At 44.6% G+C, this 24,831-nt stretch overlaps 1 protein-coding gene and 2 pseudogenes across 1 annotated transcript; 1 reads left to right on the top strand and 2 right to left on the bottom strand.

Moving 5' to 3' along the window:
* Positions 1–3,569: 3,569 nt before the first annotated feature.
* On the bottom strand, positions 3,570–6,500 carry LOC133909092 (ABC transporter G family member 6-like). Its single transcript, XM_062351378.1, has one exon. The coding sequence runs from the start codon at positions 6,128–6,130 to the stop codon at positions 3,848–3,850; it is 2,283 nt and encodes a 760-aa protein (XP_062207362.1). The 5' UTR covers positions 6,131–6,500; the 3' UTR covers positions 3,570–3,847.
* Positions 6,501–8,797: 2,297 nt separating this feature from the next.
* LOC133907749 (SAC3 family protein A-like) lies at positions 8,798–18,679 on the bottom strand (annotated as a pseudogene).
* A 2,985-nt stretch (positions 18,680–21,664) lies between these two features.
* On the top strand, positions 21,665–23,676 carry LOC133907740 (galactan beta-1,4-galactosyltransferase GALS1-like; annotated as a pseudogene).
* The last annotated feature ends 1,155 nt before the right edge of the window (positions 23,677–24,831 follow it).

The raw sequence follows: 24,831 nt of genomic DNA, 5'->3' as shown, positions 1-24,831 counted from the left end.
TCACAAAGTTGAAAACCGCAAATTCAAATATTTTTATTGTGAGTTTGCTAACTTAGATTGATGAAACATCTGTGCAGCACTGACTTTTAGATATAACACTATGTCTCAAAAATTTTTGAGGCAAATTGGAGAAGGTCAAATTTTGACCAGAAACTTTAGATGTTCTGTCGAGGGTATTCCTAGCCTTTTTTGGAAATCAAGAAAGGTAAAGGTGTAAACACATGTATTTTTTGGATGTGTCTCCTCATTAGCTTAGAAAGTAGAGGTCGAACGTCAAAATCGGACTCCGTATGTAAAAGTTATGGCTGTTTTACTGACCACTGCACGGATTAGATATAAATTTTTTCATATGAAGTCGGATGGAGATAAACTTTATATGAATATTACGGAACTCAATGATATGTATAACTTTGTAGTTGATAACATTTTCATTTAAAACCATATATATACTAAATAATTATAACAATTTTTAAAAAAATAAGGATAAAAAGGAAAGCATATCCTATTATCATCACTAGCACCTCTGTAGTAGGATGTTAAGGATGGATCGTGCGAGCTGAGAGGTCCTAGGTTCGAGTGCCATGAATCACACGCACGCGTATTTCAAACAAAAAATCGTGTCAAGTGCGTGGTCTCGTGGTTGTTTCAGGTGGTCGACCGAGTGCTCGTGCGTGATCCCGTGGTTGTTTTGGGTGAATTTTTCTTTTTTTTCAGGAAAATAGCAACACTGCTGGCGGACCTTGAGTTGGCAGTGATATCAACTTCACTATCAGTTCCGAGGCCAACAGTGAGAGCCGAGGACTATTATTGCTCATTGCCCTCAGCCAGTTAGAAAACCGGCAATGAAGGTTGTTTACTAGCCGGCAATGAAGTACTATTATGTAGTAGTGACCAGAATTAGAATTATAAGTGTTAGGGTTTCGTGTACCTCACGAGATTAGATTAACTCGCAAAGCGCCGACCCCTTTTATATTTTATATAGTGTTGTTCGACTCGGAACCGTAACATATATTGGTTGCGTCTCTTATCTGGCACATAGGTAACCCCTAAGTCTCGAGCTTTAGTTAGCCGCCGACATCATAACCAACAACATGATATCACAATATCTAACTTTCACCATATTTAACTAAGCAACAGAGTTCTTGAAGCATAAACAAGTTTGGATGAAAATTGCGATACGAAAGTTTGTTTGGATTAAATCGTCTGTGGAAATATTGAACCGGCTTCTCCCATGCACCGTTGACTTTCATCCGAAACTATCATGCTGTTTGTTTTATCTTTTGTTGAACTTTGTAAGACCTTGGTGGCTGGCTTTCAATATACTATCATGCAACAACCAGGCATGTAGACGCAGCTGCTTGTCCAGTCACACTCACAAACGATCGATTCGGTGCGAGTTTGTTGAGCGATCGCTCACCTGCACGACACGACGGCGACCAGGCATGCACCGTACGCATGCATGCATGCATACATTAATATACACAGTCTCAAAGAGAAATTTCCAAAGGGCAAGAGTGCAGAAAACCATTTCCAGATGCAGGTTTTGCCGTATAGGTATCTCTGTCCAGCCGGTTCGGTACGGTGCAGCTCATCTAAGCCCCAGCCGATCGGCGCCATCGGGCCGTCCATGCCGGAAATGTGCTGTGTTTGCTTCTACTAGAAATCTGTTTGCACAACAACCGACATCCCGCATACGATGCTTCTGGGCTCCGATACCGATTATTTCTCTGCAAAGGTCTATAGCCACTGCTTTCTTCTGTTCAAACCTAAGAGCTCGGGCAACATGTACGTGCTACCACGAGACGACGTCGCCATTCAGTTATGGTTCACTAACACAATACGAGCAGTAACGTTAATTAGAACTTGCTTCCTAATATCCATGTACTGAAATCGCACTCTTGATTTCAGACGACGGGTGAGTTTAGAGGAGGGGCTAGGGCTGCGGCTTGACAGTGCGGCAATGCGGCAGTGATGCCATGGGCAATAGGCGGGCGGTGGGCGAGATTGACGGCAGAGGAGTAAAAAATAGATTGGTTAACACGACGATGAGCGGTGGCGTGGATTCGACGGTAGGGACATCGCCGGAGATGGGAGGAGGTGGGCGATGCGGGAGCAGAATGTGTCAGGCAAAGCAAGAAGAAGGACAATATGTTAGACGAGAGGTAGAAGAAAAGATGCGGACCGTCGAATTGAGACTGAATGGCTCATATTGGTCCTAAAAAAAAAAGAAAAACAGGTCTGACAAATAACATCCGTCTAATTAGAACTGCAAGATTAACAAAGGAAAAAAAAAAGACGACTCGTGTCCAATATAATATCGAGCCTTGTGACAAACTCATCTAAAAACAAGCGTCCTGTCAAACTGGTCTAAGAGCTAGCTAGTTTGCACAATCAAACACATAGATTAAAGAAGTAGATCGAATCAGAAGTCGCAACATATGTAAAGCCAAATCTAATAGTCATTTATTAAGACCCTCTAGTACCGGTACTACCCTCTGGATTTGATGCACCTAACTGTAACCAACCTCTGTACACGGGTTCATATCTAACTCCATCTATGTTCACGAACCATTTGACAAACAACATAAAACACTATGTTAATGTATCACATGAAGAAGACAAAGACATGCAGATAAGAATATCACAAAGTTACGCTTTGTTCTTTCCAAAGTTTGAAAAGAGGGTTATGCGTTCTTCTTTGGTCTCGATGTGAGAAAGGATGCTTCTTCTTTTGTGCACCCAGAATGAGCTCTTCCAAAGCACAACTCACCAAATAAAAGGGCAAGCGAGTTAAGAGAACAACCAAAGAGAGACCACGGTGCCTTTGGTTCTTCTGGGAACTGAATACCGGTGAAGCAAGAAAATTACAAAATGGCAGTTCATTTTCATAATCTTTGGAGTTTGGACACATAGTGGTGTAAGAAAAAATCTTTGTGCGGAAACTTTTAGATAGGATCGTTTAAGCACAGACTTGATTTAACCCTTCAATACTTTAATATACATACCTTTATCATGTTTTGATATGATCCACAGAAATCTTCACTGTACGGTACTTATTGTAGAGTATTTTCTCTAATCTCTTCCTTCAACATTTAGTGTTCTCTCAATCGTTAGAGAACATAAGGATTGTGTGTATATACATACATACATACACTCCCAAGTATCAACTCTTATGTGTGTGCGCTCCATATGCTTGTGTGTCAGACTGACATGCGCTTAAAGCCTTACTGTCTTTGATTCTCTCAAACAAATGGAGCTCAGTCTATTTTATAAATCTCAGAGGACACCCTTTCATTGAACATGTGTCCATCATTCTAATCAAACTGAAAAGCAATTGGCATATAGCTGTTCACGTGAACTGGCACCCTTTGATTAAGTGCCAAAGAACTAACTGTCCACGCAATATGTGCATCAAGAGCTTGCTTTGCACATCAGTTAGCATTCTTCTTTACGCATACATAGGCTAAATATGAAGTATCAAAGGGAGAGGAGAGAATTTAAACCTATAATTCTAATTCTTTTAGTCTAGCAACCATCATACTATAACATTAATTATTAGAATTATTCAATAAATTAAACGGGCCATATTGAATATATAAAATATTCTTACAACGGATCCAAGCATGCATGTGTATACATGCAAATCCACTTATTTAATTAGCTATCAAATCACCAGTCACCGGATAAAGAAGAAGTTGAAACAAACAAACAAAAAACATGAACAATCACCACCTAGTTGATCGACTACGTGCTACGTCTTCGTTCACTTCCTTTTGCACTCTTGCTTTCTTCCATGGCGAGCTTCGACGGTTCGAACATTCAAATATACAAGTCCGTGGCAGCGCGATCACCTCCTCTTGTTCTTGCTGCCGAACACGAGGCTGAAGTAGAAGAACAGCCGGAAGAGGAATCCCCACGCCGCCGTCACGAGCAGGCACTCCCACTTGCCCAGCTGTGTCACCGCCGCCTGCTGCAGCACGCTGGGCCCCGTGACCACGCACGTGTCGGCGCGGATCCCCACCCCGAGGGCCGAGCTGATCGAGGCCAGCAACCGGGCCTTCACGGCGTCTGGCAGCGCCGCCAGCGGCGAGCTGTCGAAGATCTGCGCGCCCCGCGCGAAGCACTCGCCGCTGCGGCCGAACTCGTTCTGCAGCACGCCCTCGAACGGGTACTTGACCAGGGACAGGTAATGGAACCATATCCAGTAGCTGGGGATCCTGTCCCGATTGATGAAGAAACCGCTGAAGAGCAGGAAGTAGGCGAGGATGGCGACGACGACGGTGTACCCGATCATCACGTGCGGGATGACTCCCGAGAGGAACGTGACGAAGCCGCTCCCAGCCCAGAAGGACGCCAGGATGGCCAGCGTGTAGAAGGCGAACCCTGACGCGCCGCCCGCGAGGCCGACGGCGAAGAAGGTGGTGAAGGCGAAGGCGAGGGAGAGGACCACGAGCGGCGGGAAGGAGACGATGGCGTTGGAGAGCACGTAGGAGGCGCGCCGGTACGCGCCGTAAGCGGTCTCCCGCAGGAAGACGTAGCGCTCCTGAAGGAACACCGGCAGCGCGTCGGCGCAGGTGTAGAACATGGTGGACATGGAGAAGGCGAAGAAGCCGAGCCGCTCCTGTGCGCCCTTGGGCGACTGGTCGAGGCGGAAGAAGACTGTGGCGAGGATAGAGCCGGTGACCACCACGGCGCCGAGCCGGATGAGGAACAGCTCCGGCATGCGCCGGGTGTTGATCGCCGACCGCTTCGTCAGAACCTTCATCTCCACCCAGAACGGGTTCGCGTAGGTGTGCACTGACGCTGCCTCCCCGACCACATCCGAGCCGGACACCAGCTTCCCGCGCGAAATGCTCGCGCTGATGGCCTCCTTCAGCGACATCGTGGGCACCCACTGATCAGCGTCTGCCGAGCCGCTGCTCGGCGCGTGCATCCGCTGCCATGTGCGGTGGAAGTCGACGAGCGGTTTGGTCCCCGTCGGCGACGACTCAAACTCGCGGATCAGGTCGAGCGCGAACTCGGCGCGGTTCTCGTCGTCGGGGATCGGGAAGTTGAACTCGGCGAAGTAGCTCGGAAGGGCGGAGGGTGTCCCACTGAAGACTGTGCGGCCGCCGGAGAGAAGGATGAGACGGTCCAGGAGGCCGAGGATGCGCTGGCTCGGCTGGTGGATGGATGTGATGACAATGCTGCCACTCTCGGCGATGCAGCGGAGCACCTTGACCACCATGAACGCCGAGGTGGAGTCGAGCCCCGACGTCGGCTCGTCTAGGAACAGGAGGATCGGATCGTGGATGATGTCAGTGCCGATGGAGACCCTGCGGCGCTCGCCTCCGGACACCCCGCGGTGGCCCTCGTCACCGATGATGGTGTTGGCCGCTGAGCTGAGGCCGAGCTGTTCGATGAGCGCCTGCACGCGCGCGCGCTTCTTGGCCGGGGACAGCACCCGCGGGAGGCGGAACTCGGCGGCGAAGGAGAGCGTCTCGGTGACGGTGAGCATGGGGAACAGCAGATCGTCCTGCATGACGTACGCGGAGATGGACTTGAGGATGTTGCCGGTGAGGGGCTCGCCGTTGAGCGTGACGGCGCCCTTGAGCGCGTCGCGGGAGATGCGGTTGGCGAGCCCGTCGATGAGCGTGGACTTACCGGAGCCGCTGGCGCCCATCACGGCCAGGATCTCACCCTCCCTCGCTTCCCCCGAGATGCCGTCCAGCAGCACCCTCGTGCCGGCCGCGTGCGCGTCGAGCGCCGCGGTGACGTCGCAGCGGCTCTGCAGGGGCAGGCGGATCCCGCCGCTCCCGCCGGAGCGCGCGCGGTTCTTGGCGCGGACGCTGTAGGTCAGGTTGGTGAACGCCAGGCGGAACTGGATGGTCCGCCCGATCGCCGCTGCGCCCGCGTTGTCGCCGACGCCCACCGCACCGTGGCCAGGCGTGGTGAGGACCGGAACCGGAAGGGAGAATACGGAAGCGGAACCGTCGTCATCCGCGGCGGCCGGGTCGACGGTAGCCGCGCCGACGAGGCTGAGCATCTCGGCGAGAGACGGGCTCCTGTCCCTCTCCCTCACCGGCGGGGGCCCCGGGGGCGAGGCGAGGAACGGGAAGTGGTCGTGCCCAGCGCGCGCCATCGCATGCATGCAGCAGCTAGCTCAGCCTTTCACGTGCCGTACTTCCACAGGTGACAGGCGCAAAAGTAACCGGACGCAACGCCGAGTTTAAGTAAGGAGGAGGGGGTCGGGGTGTGAGGTTTTCAAGGGAGGACGAGACCGCAGTGGCGCTTCTCCAAGGTATGGTTACGACTTTGCGAGGCGTGGAGCTCAAGTTTTAAAGACCGGTGGTGGTGGCGCGAGGCGGAGAGTGGCGGTCGTGGTGTTCGGGTGGTACGGGCGTGTGGGCTGAGGTGGGAAGAGACGAGAGGAGAGGGAGGTGTAGGCTAGGAGACGGGGTGGTGGCCAACGCGCGCGCCCGAGCGGGGGATGGTGCCGCCGCGGTGCATGGTCTGCGGGGGAAGGGAGGGAGGGTGGGTTAGCTAACTGCCACGTCCAAATCCAATGGGTGCGATTTAGGTTGGGTGGGCGACGAGAAAACGAGGACTTGGGAAGGAAACCGGCAAGTTGGGTAGTATGTATATTCTTGATTAGGGGTTGGGATATTCTATTCCTATGTGTGATGCAAGTTTTGTATTTTTAGTTATTGAATCGATCCAAAATTTAAAAAATAAACTAAAGATTCACTCTCACCTAATTAAATAAAAATAAAAATAAATCAAATAGTGATACAGAACTACTCATTGAATACTCATTTACACGTGACTGTGAAATAGGATTAGTTCGTCTAGAACATTGTTAATTAAGAAAACACAAAGTAAATGGAACCTTAGATTTAAAAAAATACATTTTAGTGACACAAAGTAAATGGAACCTTAGTTTTTTTTATTAAAAAACATTTTACTGACGTAGTAAGACCGCCCATTGTTGTAAACTTGTAAAAGTCGTTGACTTGATAGGTTCGATTCGTGTTGACCGCAGTTCTATGTTGCGGCCTGCGGGTCAGCAAAGCAAGGATGTGTGTTCGCGTTGGTTACCAAATTTCCCAGAAGGGTGTGTTGGTAAAATTCCAAAACAAAGTTATGACAGTAGGTGCAGTATATGTGACGCCCCGTGTACCATCATGGTAAAGCAACTGGCTAAGAGGATACGCGTTCAAATCCCCATCAACAAACATGAGAAGCCATGCCTCGTGCTACTAATCACTAAACCATTCGTAGTGTTGAACATTTCGCTTGGCCAAATACATACACGTGATCATATCCCGTATAAGTAGCTACTTTCTCCGATCCAAAATAAATATCATTTTAGGTTAGATGTAGTTAATTGTTTTAACTTTTGATATAAATTACTTTTTATATATTGAGTTTGAATATTTAAAAATAATACGGGTAGATTTATCTTAAAAAAATATTTTTATAATAATATATTTTTGCTATATTTTATTAATAAATTAAAAAGTAATAATTAAAGTTTTATTTTTAGAATCATATCGATATCTAAAATAACATATATTTTAGACCGGACTAGTAATAAAGAACCTGCTCTGAATGTTGGTATGCTCGGGGTTACAATTTGTATAGGTTAAGATTCTGTCCAAAAATACTTTTATGAGATTCTGTCCAAAAATACTTTCATGAAATCTCATTTATACTATTTATTTCATGATTCAATGATTGAATTAAAAAAAAAGAGAAAAAATAGGCACATATCGTCATAAAAGAGATGATTTCTGTTGACATAGGCTGCGTTGCTGGCTTCCTTTTCTAGATAGGAAAGCCGAAAGCAACTGGTAACCGCGGTACAGTACATGCAAGTCTCGCGGCGTCACCTGGCGCGACGGACGGCGAAACCTCAGACATGAGATGGGAGTACGGGACAGCCAGAGAAGAGAGCCACACATAAATGCTTCGCGACGGAAAGAACACAGGTCCGTGCCACGGTCGCAGGTTTAACTCTGTTGGCCTTGGCCCCTCCGCTCGGTTGCCGCGGGCGGAGGGTGCCGGCGCCATCTCTCGCCCCCCACCCCATCTGCCGCGCCGCAGCCGCTCGCTCGAATCAGGCATCACGCGACGCCATCACTGTGCCACGCGGGGCGCGGAACCAAGCCGTACGCGCCAACCCATCTTGCGCTGCTCCCCCGCCCAGTCCCTCCGCTCGGCCAATCGCTCGCTGGATCCGAAGCCTCACGCACCCGCCGTCCCGTCTCGGCTGTGCCAGCCGACCGCAGGGCACTGCTTCCGGGAGCCGGTATCCTACAGCGGCGGGGCTGTAGTGTAGGAAAATTCTTTAATATGAAACATTTAGATAGGATCGATTCAGCACAAACTTGATTAGAGCATCTGGTGTATGTTGTATAGTGTTTTTCTCTCTCTCTCTCTCTCCCTTCATCATTGAGTGTTCCCTCGATGATAAGAGAACAAGTACTTCCATGCAATACATGTGTGATCTTTTAATATGCTCTAAATACGCTATGAGCATTAGCCTTTCTTCAAGGGTCTGCACTAGGATGCATGTATGCGTGTACTCGGCTATCGCCTTTTTTGCATATCTATGAATGGATACATCCAAGAGGCAATTGCAACCGCATTATTCCAAGCAGTGTCCTATTCACTAAAAGACACCTCTTGCATGATTAACTGTCTCCTTAATCAACTGCCATGTTTGATGCAACGGCTTGTTTGTGCCCGTGATGGGTCATGATGAAACAAGCACTGAAGCACCGATGCTAGCTATGCGCATTTCTGCATCCATTAATTCTACCGAAATATCTTTACACACATACATTCATTTGTCATCGTTAAAGGGACTAAAGAGGGTATTTCAATTCAACCTAATAATTCAAAATCATTTAGTCTAGCAAGCATCACACTAAAACACTTAATATTAGAATTATTTCGATAAATTACATGGGCCACACTCATTGAATGAAATATTCTTACACGTAGTTAACTCGTGCGTGCCGACAAAACGTTGCGAGGCAGGCGGGATCCGCCCTTGCAGCTGTGGGCGTGCCGTGCAGGTGGAGGGACCTGCGTACCTTGGATTTGAATCCCGCGCCGAAGAGATCCGTCACCCATACCTGACCACATCACTGCAGGTGCCCAATGCATAACCGTATTCACGCCCGGGTTCCTTCGCCTCCTCGTGTCGCTGCACTCGGTAGCTGCTGCCCATGCCATCTGGGTTTGCGAAGCTGCACCGTTGAGTTGGACTACAAGCGGGAAGAGGCACATCCATCGTCGATAAGATATTGGTCTTCTCAGCAAGGGCCTGGGATTCCGATCCCCACCAAAAGAGGAAGGGATTGAGGTGTATTTTCACAGATATGTACACATGAAATGGTTAGAAAGAAGGGATTAGGCACTTTGCGCAGTTGCTAAAGCAAAAGTGATCCATACCCTCAGACTTCACATTCATAAACCATGCAGTTTGTTACTTTGATGGCGGATCAACACGCAGAAGCGGCATCTCCATAGCTCAAATATAGTTCGCACTCAACTGTAGAACAGAGATTAAGGTTTCTTTTAATTTGTAACTAATGTGAAGATGATTATAAGTAGTGTACAACATCGATATATAGCAGCACCCACGATGTGCCAGTGCATCCGAAAATAATGTTCGACACTTTCTTAATCTCTTTGTGCAACACACGCAGACATGCCGGCGTTCAATCCATTGTTACGTGTATTCACCTACACTTTGGACAAAATATTGGTCTAGGTAATGCATGGAACCATTCTAAAATTCCAACAAGACGTAAAAATCAGCAAATAAAACTGAGCGATAACTAACACGCCCTCTGCATAAATGTATCTCGTTTTGGAAATGGCACGAGCACGATCTACCAGGGGCAACTTTGAAGAATACATTTTCTATCACATGCTGGTGAAACTATGACAATATAATATAATGGAAGTAACTTTTATGCCAAACCTGTTGGTATTACTTTTCACTTGTTCACTTGGTCGATCTAGATACTTTTGCTCGTATTAGTAAAGCTTGGAATTTTTTACTGCTCCTTGTTCAAAACAACATGCACATATATAGAGAGGGAGCATTTACCATAATAAAGTTGTAAGAATAAACTAAAACCGATCGTCAAACTCTAATGGGTAGATACAAAGTACTACAAAGAAGCCAATCAGTAGCCACGAGGATTCACTAAAGGTGCTGCTTCCGGTGCTGAACTACAAGCTTAACTTCAAAAGTTTGTAACACAACGGATGTTATTCGATCAGTCTTTCTTTAGTATCAAGAAACCCATATTTTCTTTTCTTTTCCAGAGAAAGTGAACAAAATTTTATGACAAGAGTATCAGCATTTTCAATTCCTATGAAATATTTTCTGTAATCTGTGAAGAATTAGTGACATTAGGGTCACCAGGATGTGTAAAAAAAATGTATAATACACTGAATCGGTTTGACCACATATCTCAACAGCACATACGCTTGAAGTCTGGCTGGCTTAGTATCTGACACAATGCTCCTCAACATCTATAACTCTGAGCTTGTGATTCATCTCAGTTTCACGCTGCCCTCTGGATTTATCTAATCATATAAAACTCTAATGGCTGGAGACTAACACGCCTAGCCAACTATACAACAGCATCAGAGCACAATGTGAGACTACTATAAAGTCACCTACTTGTGTGTATTATGTGATTCTGTCCTGGATGCCTATTTATTTCACGTGCCAGTGTTTTTCTTTCATCTGATCTGTTCAAGTTTCTGTTCTGCATCAACAAAATGTACCTCTACTGGCATTGGCAATATGCATTTGTGCAGCACCTCCAAAGACCAGTGCCAAAAGAGGCGGGCGTGGGGGGTCTCACCATGACATCGTTTATGATGCTCGTGCCAAAGTCATCCACGGCAAGAGATGCATCACCATGAGAAACAGCATTCTCGGGTTCCGGCAAGTATAGAGAAGTAGAAGAAACCTGTCAAAAAAAAAGGTATGAAAATAGTTATCAAAAACCACAATATAACAGCACAAAACAAACACAGTGCATGAACCTGGTTCAAGGTTTACCTTTGTATCTACCTGCAATTCTCCGTTGTTGTCTACCAAAAGAACAGCACCATGCGCTTTTAACCATTCCTCACATTCGTCCAGTCCATCAGCTCCACTAGCCCCACAAACTTCATTAATTCCCACGAATCCCAAAACCCGTGCAGCGTACCTCACAGGTACAGTCGGGCGATATGATTTGGACATGCATTTTATAGCCTCAAAAGTGCATTCGCTCCACATAGATAGAGGTCCGCAATCCAACAGCACAACAGGATACATCTTAACAGAATATATATCTTGATATGTGTGTGTGAGAGAGATCATCTTTACCCATAAGACACGAATTCAAGTTGGGTGCCATCTTGTACAATTTGAAAAACAAAACATAATTGCCAGATGAAACAGCCGGGCAAACTTCAAGGGCATGCTTGACAGTTGCATGTTGCTTAGCTTCCTTCGGCAAGCTGAGAGCAATAGATACATCAAGGGCTCATGTAACAACGAAATTAACCAAATCATATATCCTCCTATTGTGCTGTGGTGGAGCCAGGATTTTGGAGAAGGGGTACGGACTATGAAGTTAATATGGCTCTGCCACTGCTATTATGCAACCTTCATAATCTTACAATGCAACAGATATACCTTGCCATCAATGAAAGCAAGTCTCTTCTGTTATTAGAGTGCAGCATGACGCATAGCAAGTTGTAAGCAGAGAATTCAAGATGACAGCCCTTGACTCCTCCATAAAACCTCTTCAGCTGCGATTGGCACTGCAACAAGTTATAAAGAAAATAATTAAAAACTAGGCTGTTATTTTCTTCTTTCTTTAGTCAACAGTTATGAGATACCAACACATCACTACAAACAATCAAGGTTTCAATTCTGGTATTACAATTTAATTACAAGCTTTGAATTTGGCAGGATCTACCCGGCCAGTTCTCACCCAAAATCACTGGGCACCAATTTGAATTCATAATTTATGAGTAAATTGCATTTTACACCACTTAAATCGACAAGATCTTATATGTTCAAATGGATGGAGTATAACCCCTTGACCCAAAATACGCTCAATGCCTAGCAGACTTGCAGACTGCAGGAGATGAGGAAGGACGGTGGATATGAGGAAGTCAAAAGAAAGAGACAACCCTAACATTCGTCATGAGTTGTGTGGGCCTTTTGTGGGTTGCTCTATCCCACTAGTCCTGAGCTCCTACTCATCGCCTCTCAGCAGTAATCCCCTCCGACTAGCTCTAAGCCCATAACACTCGCCTTCTAGCCTAATCTCCTCCCAACCCCCTGAACCCCCTCTCTCCCTCATCTGATCATCACCTCCCATCACTTCTCTCGCATATGCTAGTACGTACTTCAAACTTCCAATGTAGGACTAACCCACCACGACAAGACCCCCATTCCAAAGTCCAAGCATGCCGCTTGTAACGCAATATGGCAGCTAATAGCTAGATGCTAGTGTTGTGCATGCATCAAGCCACAATTATGCTTCTGTAACAGAATAGGTGATTGCTAGCAAGACAATCTATGTAGACAAGCATCATTGTGATCCTAAGCACCCTTATTTTCAGCCCCTTCGCACTTTGCAACTATGATAGTAGAATAGCACAAGGCATACAATTGTTTACTTATTCACACAATAAAATAAGTCAAGAACAAGAAAAGCAAACCTGATTATATTCAGGTAAATCTCCATATTGAATTGCTTAACGTGCATGGGTTTCATAAACCTGAAACAAGAAGTCTAAAAGTTATCAGAAGAGAAACAATAATGCAAGGTTGGAATGCTTGACCTCAAGAAAAATCAAATGGGGCACATGATTCAACATTAACTTAATAATTTTCTAATTAATCAAAATATTCAAAATAATGGGATAGATAAAATAAACAATACGACGAGTCCCTTTTTTTCAAGGAAACAAGTAAGGGAGCCCCATATTCTATATAATATACATCTAGTTATCAAATATCACAACGCGGTAGACCACGACAAGGGGCTATGAAAGATTTTGACAGTCAGCTCGTTCTGAATCCTCTGAACAGTAACGTCTTGCCGAATAGACTTCAGTTGATCACATTTGTATAGATAATTCTTTTGAGATGTTTCAACCATATGAAGAGCCTTCTCTAGGACATCTTCCAGCCTTACCTGCACAAGGAGTAATAAAGAACCTAAACGAAGAGAACAGCACTAAGAATTAATTAGCAGCTGGAGCGATATTTTCTAGTAACATGTTTTTCCTGCCTACAATTTGCAATACACTTAGCAAAGCATCCTCACTGTGGCAGGATCAGGTGCTGATTTAAGGTGTAGGCATCGTTTCTCAATATCCTGGTATGTTCCCTTGATTGTCAGTGCATCCCAATCTAAATCCTCCACTGCCAAGCCATTACTGTCTCCATTACTTCTATTAAGAAGCAGTGACATAGCTCTCCTTCCATATAGGTTGGCTGTTGCATTCTTATCCGGTACAAAACTTCTAGATTTTGAGGATGCACCCTGACTCTGTTCAAAACGCTTAGATCTATGCTACCGTTGTTTCTTTTCCTTATGTGAATTTGCTAGTGCAGTTGAACAAGCATAATATTTTGTTAGATCCTGCTCCTTATCACTGTAACTTGAAGAATTTTCATTTTCAGTTAGACTTGCATCCCCACCAGTTCGCTGCTTTTTAGTAGATCTCTGACTGCGTTAGCTTAAAGGAGCTTGGCGGGATTGGACAAACTTCCTCAAATCCCAACTGTTACCCTGCATTTTGTTGACCAGAAAAGATTTCAAGGATAAAACAAGCTTGGGGTGATGGCTATATTGAAGTTTGTAGTTCCAAAATTGAAGGCATGAAAACAATATTAACCCTTCCTGTATATTTACCATTCTTTTAGTTGCTTCCAAACTACTGCAGATATTACTTTTGGCTGATTCTTTAGGAACCACTTCCACACTGTTAGTAACCTTTGCCTCTGCGACAGGCTCCCACCTACTTTTTGCACGTCTACTACTACTAGGACTACTCGATGATGAAAAGGAGAAGGGACTTGAATCCTTCCCAATGCTGTCAAATAACCAAAAAGAAAATCAAGATTAGCTAATCGAAATAGGCCCTGTTTTGGAGGGCATGCGGTTCAGCTTAAAGCAACCAAAAGCCCAAGTCCCCCCCCCCCCCCCCACAAAAAAAAAAGAAACAAGGTGTAGCTATTGGGGCCACTTCTCAGGGGAGGTTAATCTCATTTTCACACTAAAAAAATGAAGTCTTCATCAGCATCTGAAGAATTTTTATTGGAACTCTAGTACTTCTTTGCTTACTATGAGCTCTTGGGCGTCACACACACACATAGCCCAACAGCTTCTTCCAAAAGCCAGCTTCTGGAAGAAGCTAAAGCCTGCAAAACAGGCCACAAAATGTAACATCAACAACACCGGGATCTAGAACTTTGCAGCATGCAAAGCACCCATTGAACCAACATTTGAAACTTGAAAGTATTTTCAAGTGTCAATGTATCACATACTTGAAGCTGCAATGCTTCTCTTGAGACACCTCAACTATGCACCAAAGCTGCTCAAGCAGGTAAGTGGCCCACTTAACCTCTTATCATGCAGAATATACACATCCAGGCCATTTAACTTATCTTGTTTTCCCATTTGTTTCTTCCTATTATTTTGATGGTTCTTAGGGAAAGGGATTTGATTTGGGTGATTATTACCCATGAATCAAGATGCTACTTCAACAGTAGTACAGTAAAGTAATTTCCACCAGAATTCTATGTTTAAGTGATAAAATAAAATGCCAAATTCCATGCATACTGAACAAAGAAAAGGTTCTTAACCTTTACGTAACTACAAACCAATGTCCATGAGATTTGCTTAAGCAGAAGCATTCTGGACAGTTTCAACATCCAGATAATACATATTAAGCTGCATTAAACATTCCCAAAGAACATTACTATTAGAAGGCATCACACAATCATATCATTTGCTGGTTATTACAGTCCCACACCTACTTCAAAAGTTACTGATCACTAATAGAAAGAAAATATGGAGGAAAAAACCAGCACACCTAGTCATATATGTGTTTGTAGCATTTTCTGGCAAAGGAGATAGTGGTTCCATGTCCCAGTTCTTCGTATGAAGGGTCCCATCAGCGGTTGCCTTTGTGATTATCTGACATTATCAGAACAAAAAAAAAGTGAAGTTAACAGACTTCACATAAAAGTTGGTAGATTAGGATTGAAAAAATAATACAGATAGGATGGCCCAGTGGACAAATAACTGAAACTAACTCCAGAGTTGAAATATGAACACACTTATCTGCCACTCAGGCAGTACATTCCATAGCTTCACAAGAAAATTTACTTTAGCACTGTTAATCACATGCTCACAGCTAGCCAAAATGAAAAGGAATTGGTTTGTTCTCATGTACTGATAGTTATATTTATACTACCTGGGCACATCCAGTCCAAATAGATGTTATTTAGCAAGTTGTCTCTATCAATTGCTATCAGTAGTGCTGTTAGTTGTTAGAGACCCAGGTCTTCCGTATGCAAATGGCTAACAGCAAGCAAACTAGACCGATGGAAGTAATAAAAGCTAACTGGCAAGCAAACTAGAGCAAAGAAAAATTAAGAAAATATTACTTAACCTCTTTTAAGATGCTTCAGCTGGCAGCCCTCTGGGCATCATCCTTGCAACAGGCAAGATTCCGCTCAACATAAGTACGAAGTGAAACAGGGAAGGATCCCTGAACAGCACGAAATAATGTCAATATGAATATAAAGGTATGAAAAATGTTGCGCATATTGACATATTACAGAATTTATTTATTGAAGATCTTACCTTTCAAAAGTTTTAGTCTAGGAAACTCTATGGGAGTCGGGAGTGTACGATTCTAATTTCAGAAATTGAAGAGTTTGCCGTTAGTCTTTCAATCTTATAATGCATATAGTTCAAGAGAGTGGTTCCCTGTGCCTGACGAAGTGAGGATTCAGCTTAGCCCCATGATCTTATAGCATCATTCGTGCTCAGCAAAAAGAACTAAGTAAATACAACTTACCATCCAGCTTAGCTATATGATCACATCAGTAAAAAGAAATGAAGTAGATGGAACTTACAGTCACCTGCATTACTGCTTCAGGACCACTTTGCGCTGCCTTCACATCATTCTTGGGCATGGAAACACTAACATAAGCAGGTCTCAGCGATGAATCAGCTTCCAAATTTGACCTATCCACTTTGGGCATTCCTATTGGAAAACCCGGGGCTATTCGAGGATTTATAGGGAAGTGTATCTCGTTTACTCTGTGGGCATCTGATGTCACAGAATCCTGCCAAGTTGTCCGAGAGTTTTCAGAAACGTGATTGACTGAAGAAACATTTGAGCTTGGACCATGTATATGCAAAGCTTTCTGTTGATCAGCTTGGTTACTTAGCGGTAGCTGATTATAATTTGCAGAATTATGTTGGTATGCTGGTGCCTGGCTACCATACTGGTTCTGAAACGTTGGGATACCTGCTGCATTGTTAACATAGTGGTTTTGAAACACTGGAAAGACTGGGGCCTGGGGATTTTCTGGTTTTGAATTCCTTGAATGCCTGGTGCCTGGAAATTGGATTTTTAGAATTTGGCGAAACCAGAATAAAATCTAGAACATGCTATGCATACATAACAAACACAGATATGGTCTCCTTTTTCAAAACAGAAGTGGCCATGGAAGCAAATTCAATTAAATGCAACAAAGCCTTCACATATCCATCAGCTTTTTAACGTTTTTAGAAGCCAAAATATCACAGCTCCATGGGCCAGGAACACATATGAAGTTCCCTACAGACTCTAGATCAAGTGTTGCATCAATTGCACCAAATGAAATGTCTCAATGGATCAGAAGAACTACCAAAACAAACCTTCTAGGGCAAGCATAATTACAGAGATGCAGAATACTCATCACAACTTCCAGGGAAGCTAGAATGATTGTGCTAGAAGTGCATGGCAACAGAGTATACATGCTAGACTATATCCTCGCAAAAAGGGCAACGAGGCACAAAATTTAAGGACCAGAAGAGGAAGGAACTGAATGAGGCAGACACAATATATATGCTGCAAACAGAATGCCATAGATGATCGCCTAATGGAGTGAATATTTTGATTTAGTTGGTTGCCACATTGCCAAGATGCAGCCGAACAAAGTTAATCATATAGAACAATCCCACAAGGACAAGCTACATGGAGGTTTAGGAGCCTTTGCATGCCAAAGGCAACAGCAAACTGATGTTAATTCTATAATCGCTTAACAAATAGAAATCAGCATGGATTATGGCAAGAATATTTGTAGATTGTGTGTATTCCCCAGTACAAGAAATCCAATGGAAGAATGTGAACCAAGGGGCTGTTTGGAGCGGGGGAAATTCACATGTAACAGCTCAATTCTCATAGGAATCTTGTTAAATTCCGGTGTCCAGAACAGTGCCTAACAAGATATATGCAACAGAACTGGAGATTGTGGGGTTGCCAGGTTGCACATGAATACATGATCAGGTGACAGCTTGTCCTTTGTCTAAAAGGAAAGTTGACCACTTGTGCATTGTTCTAAATACTAGATGAAAAGGAAGAAGAGGCAGGATACTAAAAATTTTACCTGTGTGGAAGGTGCAGCAGAGTTACCAGCAATGATGTAGTGCCAGGTGGAGGTGGCTGGCTGCTGGGGCCTACATAACCAGAACCACCAGTAGCAGCTTTTGTATCGGAAGCACTGCTACTAGCACCTGCAAGGCCACTAGAAGTCAGCGCAGACTGATCATAATAATAAGGCCATTGGTTGTACTGTTGTTGATAGTGGAAAGAGTTGGTGGGTAGTGACCTTGAACTCTGGGTTGCATTACTATCTGATGGAGTGTAACTCTGATATGATTGAGCATGATTATTTACAGAACTTCCATCACCCCAGGCATTGTTTCGATGATGATAATAGTTGCTTGTTGCATAACCTGGCGCAGTCTGATAAGCACCAGCATTATAATATATGTTACTTGTAGGACCAACGTAAGATCCTTAATTCTGAAATGAAGTAAGAGGCTGGTAAGCAGCGCCTGAACTTTGATCTACGCCTTGTTGAACAGAAGAATCATTTGCAGTTTGTGGATAGTTATAATAACAGTTCGGATATTGTGCAGCATTGTAGCCATATTGAACCGATGTCGAGTAAGGTGCATAAGAGTTAGCCGACTGAACCACGTGAGGTTTGCTATTTATCACATTTTGAGTAGCTCCTGAAGCTGATACATCCCTCTGGGGATCATAGTAAACTGCATTTTGGTTTGACTTATCCATTAAATAGTTCAAGGAAGTCTCTGTCGAAGAAGACAACGAATGATGGCCAGAAGCTAAAGATACGTATGGAGATAGACTGGCCCACTCCAGGCCCCTGCCCTGTTATTTAGTAAGAACAACCAACAACCAAAGAAACTAGTCTCAGCTCAATATCGCATGTTATGAACAAAACAAGGTATTATCAATACAGAACAGTGTTTCTCTGGCGAAACAAGACAGCAATTATGGAAAGAAATATTGAAACCCAGTTCTCTGGAAGCGTGGAAGTCACCACGAAGGCATTACATGCGGTCATGGTACGAAATAGCCAACCATTACGACTAGTTCTGTGCCAACAAAGATTTCTATGCAACCATGAAGAACTATTTGTTTGCTATTATAACATGTGATCAGTCCTAAAAAAATATAGCATGTGATCCTAATAAATAAAGCCTGACCATATGAACTAAAATCATATTGAGTTTTAATATTTCAACAGTTCATGCCTCAACCTGCATAAGGCAGGGTTTCCTCTTAGAGAGTGGATTTTATGAGCACATGGGCAGATGCCCACCCCGATTTGACTTTCCATTAGGTGTTACTCCATGGATCAAATCACCTCATGTGCAGTTTTTTTCTGACAGATTTGACGTTTAGGTGCTAATCCATGAGTCAAATCAGCTTATCTGTCGGCTTTTCTGACATATTTTGACGTTTTGCAGGTAATCTACTAAGGATTAGACAGCTGCAATCGCAGCCATCCACTGATGATTGGACGGCCGGATGTCAGAGTGGGCAGTTGCCCATGTGCTCACAGGGTAATTACCGTTCCTCTTATCATTTTATATCGCAAATTCCTAAAAACAATAAATGTCCAGATCTAAGTGGGGATATAAAACAAATGACAGCACTGAGAAAATCCACATCGATACAAAAATGTCTGTGATTTACACAAAGTACAGTGCACTACCCCCACTGCTGGGAACACTTGCTGTCTGCTGACATGCAAATAGCAGAACAGCCCAATGAACTTTCAGCGTGTGATAACAGCATTACTAAAAGGGGTAAAGAAAACAGAATCCTACAAGCCATAACCATGTCATCAGGTACCTGTTGATGTAGTCACATATCAGGGTTTTCATCAGTAACTCATTGATTCTAGTGTTGGTGTTACTAATTTCAAAGCTACCACTATTACCAGTGTTAGCTACCAAGGTACCAGCAGTTTCAGAAGAAAAGATAGTACTTGTGTGTTACATTGCCTAGCCAGGTGAACCAAAAATAGGCAGCCAGGAGCCAGCGTACAAGTATTTGTATAAACAGGCATGAGCATGCAGGAATAAAGGATACAGGCATACATCATGCAGTCTAGACCAACAGCACTGTCACCTTCAAAAGTTAAACAAACTTTTGAAACATTTTCGAACGCTAGCAGCCAAGTTGGAGGCAACACAGTGTGCTACAGTTGAACCGACAAAATGCTGGCACCAGAGAGTAAATAATACCTTAAGACTTACCATATTGACTAACAGTGTTAGTTAATGATAGGCTAAAAGTCTTGCTAGATTGCAGTTAAATTATACTATGGTCAAAGTACATAAGCACCAGCACAACCACTGAAATAAAAATGAAATAGACGAAGAACCAAACAAAATGCATTCTAGCTAGATAAATGCCGAATTTAGGAAGATTTGAATCATATTCAGGAATCAGCAATTCTACAGGGAATTCTAAGCTCTCTTTCTTAGGGCGAATACTCTAGAAACTTGGTTATCTTATCTAAGGGCGAATCATTTTTAGCAAACTGTAAAACGCGGCAAGCGAAGAAGACAATGCCATACATCTAGCACCGATCAACAAGCTATATGTATTGCTGTACCGCTAAGTACCTCGTCAGTGGCTGAAGCGCCACTAGCAGTGATGTTTGACTGGCGGCAGCGAGCTGTGCCTCTGCAGGGAGCATCTGGTAGGAGACGGCTCGGCGGTAGTAGCTAGCGGCCGGCAGCGAGAGATTAGGGCTTACAGATGCTATTGGAGAATTGGGAGGAGGCGAACAGAGGCGTCGAGGGGAAGGCGACGGCCGTGCACGCGTTCGGGATGCTGCGAGAGAGGGGTTGGGGATGGGCTATTGCCTATTGGGCTTGAGACCTGAGAATGGGCCGATTACCAGTTGCGGGTCATGACTAAGTGATGGTAATGCGCTCTGTTGTCGGTAATTCATGGGGAATTTCTTTATTAGATTAGAGAATGAGTATGAAAAAAATTGATTCCTGTAAATTTACATGGAGATAAAGATAGTAAGATGCTCTCGTCCTTGTTTGCCTCGTGGTTGGGTAGGGCACGGCGCTTCGAGAAGAAGAGAAGTGTTTGAGGAGGTAGCGGGATGGAGGGTTGCGGTTTTATTTTCGTCGGGGAAAGTATAGGAGCGTGGTGAACCGGGAGGACGAAGAAGAGAAGAAAGAGGGGGACAAAAGTCGTGGTGGGCTTGGCTCTGTTTATAGAGTTGGTTGGTGGAAAGCTGTGGACCATGAAGCTTGGGTAGTCAATGGGCCTAGCTCCAGATACGGCCCAATTTTGGTGGTTGCATTTGCACATTTGAAATGGCCTAGCCTAATCCGTTTTTTCGTGGTATTACGTACGTAAGTATCTTTGGAGTCCTTAATGGAGAACTCGGGCATCTTCTGAGTCAAGCAGTTGGTGCACAAACTGAGTCAAGCAGTTTGTGCATCTTCTTAGTCAAACAGTTGGTGCATCGCTCACGCCGGTCCCTCTCCTCCCTGCTTCCCTGCTCTCGCACTCCACCCCGCGCCCGCCTCACCCCGCCACTCCGCCGGCTCACTCGTCCGTGGCCAACCCCGTACCGCGCCGCCTAGTCCCCGTGCTGCCTCCACACCGACACCCTCCTTCGGCCGATATTCCTCCTCCTCGTTTGCTCTCTCCCTCCAATCACATACCGCTACGCCCGGTATGAGATGGGGCGGTGCTGGATCGGTATGGGAAGCGCGGATCCGAATGGGGTGGTGCCCGATTGGGACAATGGAGTGCGGGGCGGGCGGATCTAATAGCGGTGGGGTGGATCAGGGCGACAACGGCTGAGCGACGGCGTTGGGTAGTGCGACAGCACTATTCTGGCAGATGGACGCCTACCGTGGTGGGCCGTACACCTTCGCGGTCCTCGGGCTTGCATCCAAGCCCATCCACGTCTACGACAAACCCTTCTTCCGCTGTGAGTGGGAGCCCAACGCTCCCAACAATGTCTCCTCATCCTCGCCGCCAATGCGCGTGGCCAACAACGTATCACATGCTCCCGGACTAGGGCTATGGCCGTGTCTACACCACCATCGTCGTCAACTATACCTCTATTGTGACTCGTCGTACCACATGCTTCCCCACGCTGCTGCATAGGTACAACTACCTCTATTGTGGGTCATCATTGTACCGCAATCTCAGCGCGGTGTGGGTGTGCTAGTGGATGGGGTACCATGAGCGCTTCTTCAACCCACGCTCGCACTTCTTGTTCCATGAAACCACGCGATGCGAGCCTCGCCGTGCATGGGCTGCATTAGAGCCTTGGGTACGCGTTGGGCGTGCCATGCTGCAAGACATGCACACGCAGGCCAAGTATGACGGATGGTTTAGTACTAAAACCAGTTCCTCGTTGTCAATGACTTCCTGCATCGGTTCTGACACGCCACCAAGTGGACCTTCTTCTTCGATGTAGATGAGTATATCTTCCTTCCTGACGACCCCAATCTTGAAGATGTCCTCGTAGAGCTTGAGCCATACACATAGTTCACCATCAAGTAGAAATCCCATGTCGAGTAGGTTGTGCATCCGGGACCCTAGCAATCTAGGAGGTATTTGGGTCTAGAGCAAGAGAATTGTTGAAGGTGACAGGCTACAATGTTTCAGAACTGAAGGATTGTATTATAGCCATACATGACTTGCAACTTAGTAGGAAATGTTCATCTTCAAGGGCAATTCAAGACAAGTACAAGCAACACCAGGTATGCACACCTTCCAAAGTCATGTAATCTTCCGCATATTAATGGCATAACGTCAGTGTTGGTTTAATTCTATAATCATTTGGAACAGTTCAAATGTGTATCAATGATGCTTCCTCCTGTTGTGATCCCTACTTCATACAAGAGTAGCTGTTCTTGGATTGTGCTCTCCTCGAACTCTTAGGGATCAAAGAGAATTAATGTAAGGCTAACACTCTAAGCTCTCCTTGAGCTCTTATGGATTTGGGAGAATTACTGTTGAGGAATTGTTTCTCAGTGTCGGTGAAGTAGGGTGTTGAATGCTATTTAGATGCTGGAGATTAATTTAGTAGCTACTGAATCACACTGTTGTTTGGAACTGTTCACCTTCTTCAGTCTCAAGCTATATGGGACCTGGGGGTCTACATCATTGGCACCGCCCATGTGCCACAGGTGAGCTGGTGTCGTCAGTCCTTAGCTGTGATATGATTTGCCCACAATTTGGTGTCCTTAGCATGTGTTCATCGTCGTAATGTGCAGCGACAGCTCCTAAATGTGCGGTGGGGGCAAGGCAGTAGCTCCTAGAGGTGCGGCACAGGCGGTTCATCGAGGAGAGGTTCTAGCTAGATCCAGTCGAGTTAATTCTTTTTCTAATTCAGATCACCTGATGACGAATTACAAGTATATATGGGGAATGTTGATTAGGGACTTGATTGAAAGAGTCAGTTGGGGCAGCGACCAAGAGCCAGTGATCACTACCATTGAGAAGGGGAAATGTGAGGAAATGAGGATTCAGAATAATATGGATCTGATGATTGCATTGGGTGACAGATTTGAGTAAAGATTTCTTCCTTTGTTTGTTACTGTGCAAGATAAACCTAAGGGGCAAGTGAGTAGGTCAAGTGTTACTCAGGTCAGTGAGGTGATCAGGGATACATCTATGCTAGAGGTATTTTCTGAAGTAGCAACAACAATATTTGCACGACCACTAGCTGTAGCAGCAACATCAAGCAGCCACTAAGGCAGTGCATGTAATGTTGCAGTTGATGATGGAGTACCTCTACCACAAATTGATTGGGACAATCGTAAGCTTGCTACAATACTAGAAGCTAAAATAGGTAGTGCAGTACCCGTGATGGAGGAAGATGAGTTATATATGTTGCTTGGATTGAGAGTTGAGGATGAAAGAGTAGAGAAAGCCAGGGTTGCAGGTCAAACTGCTCCTCCAGAACCTGCTCTTCCTGTTGACCTTAAAGGAGTTGCAATACCAGTTGACGATATCATTCCTGATGAGCCATTTGTGTATTTGATAGAGAAGATCCACCAATGAAAGAAGTTAGCAAATATCCTTGCGTGGATGAATTTAGGATGGTTGTTAAGCAACATGCTATTAAGGGGGAATCTGAGTTTGGGACTGAGAAATCTGACACTAGTAGGTTTAGGGGTCATTGCATAGCTCAGGGTTGTCTATGGGCTATTTTGGCAAGGTCGATGCATGATGGGAAGTCAGTGAGGGTACTAACTTCTAATTCTTACTTTAAATGTAGTTTCTAATTTTTTTTTATGTACTAATGTGTCACTCTTGCCACTTGTAGGTTACATTGAATAATAATGGTCATACATGTGCATGAACTGGCAGGATACACACCAAGGTGACATCTAAGTATTGGGTTGCAGAGAAGGTTGACCCTATACTAAAGAAGCACCCAAACCTTAGAGCTAAGGAACTAAAGGAAAGATTGGAGGCAATTGTATGGTCTGGTAGACAGAAGACTGCAGAGATGTTTTTTGGATTATGGGAAGAGAGTTTTGAGATGTTGTATAGGTTCAAGGCAGAGGCTGAGCTTAGGAGTCCCGGAAGTATTGTAGAGATAGTTGTAAACCAAGTTTATGATGAGGTTTACTTTGATAAATTCTTTTGTTGCTTCAAATCATGCATTCATGGTTTCATCAATGGTTGTAGACCTTATTTGAGTATTGATTCTATAGCCCTTAATGGCAGATGGAATGGCCATCTTGCTTTAGCTACAGCTCTAGACAGACACAACTAGGTGTTTCCAGTTGTATTTGGCTTTTTTGACTTAGAAACAACAGAGAATTGGACTTGGTTTATGGAGCAACTATGGAAGGCCATAGGCAATCCACCTGATCTAGCAATAAGCTTTGATGCATGAAAGGGTTTAGAGAATGTTGTGACGAAAGTGTACCCTTGGGTAGAGCATAGAGAGTGTTTTAGACACTTGATGCAAAACTTCATCAAGATGTTCCAAGGACCAATTTTTGAAATATGTATCCTGCAGTTAGGGCTTGGAGAGCTGACAAGTTTCAGCATTACATGAGTGTCATACTAAAAGTTGAGCCATATGTAGGACCATGGTTAGCTAAGCACCACAACTTCCTTTGGATGAGGTGCAGATTCTCAAAAGCAATCAAATGTGATTGTATCAACAACTTAGCAGAGTGTTGGAATAAGTGGGTGAAGGAC

The sequence above is a fragment of the Phragmites australis genome, chromosome 2 (assembly GCF_958298935.1).
Source record: "Phragmites australis chromosome 2, lpPhrAust1.1, whole genome shotgun sequence".
Taxonomy (NCBI): Eukaryota; Viridiplantae; Streptophyta; class Magnoliopsida; order Poales; family Poaceae; genus Phragmites; species Phragmites australis.
The sequence above is the reverse complement of the archived record's forward strand: the minus strand, read 5'-3'. Positions and strand labels throughout refer to the sequence as shown.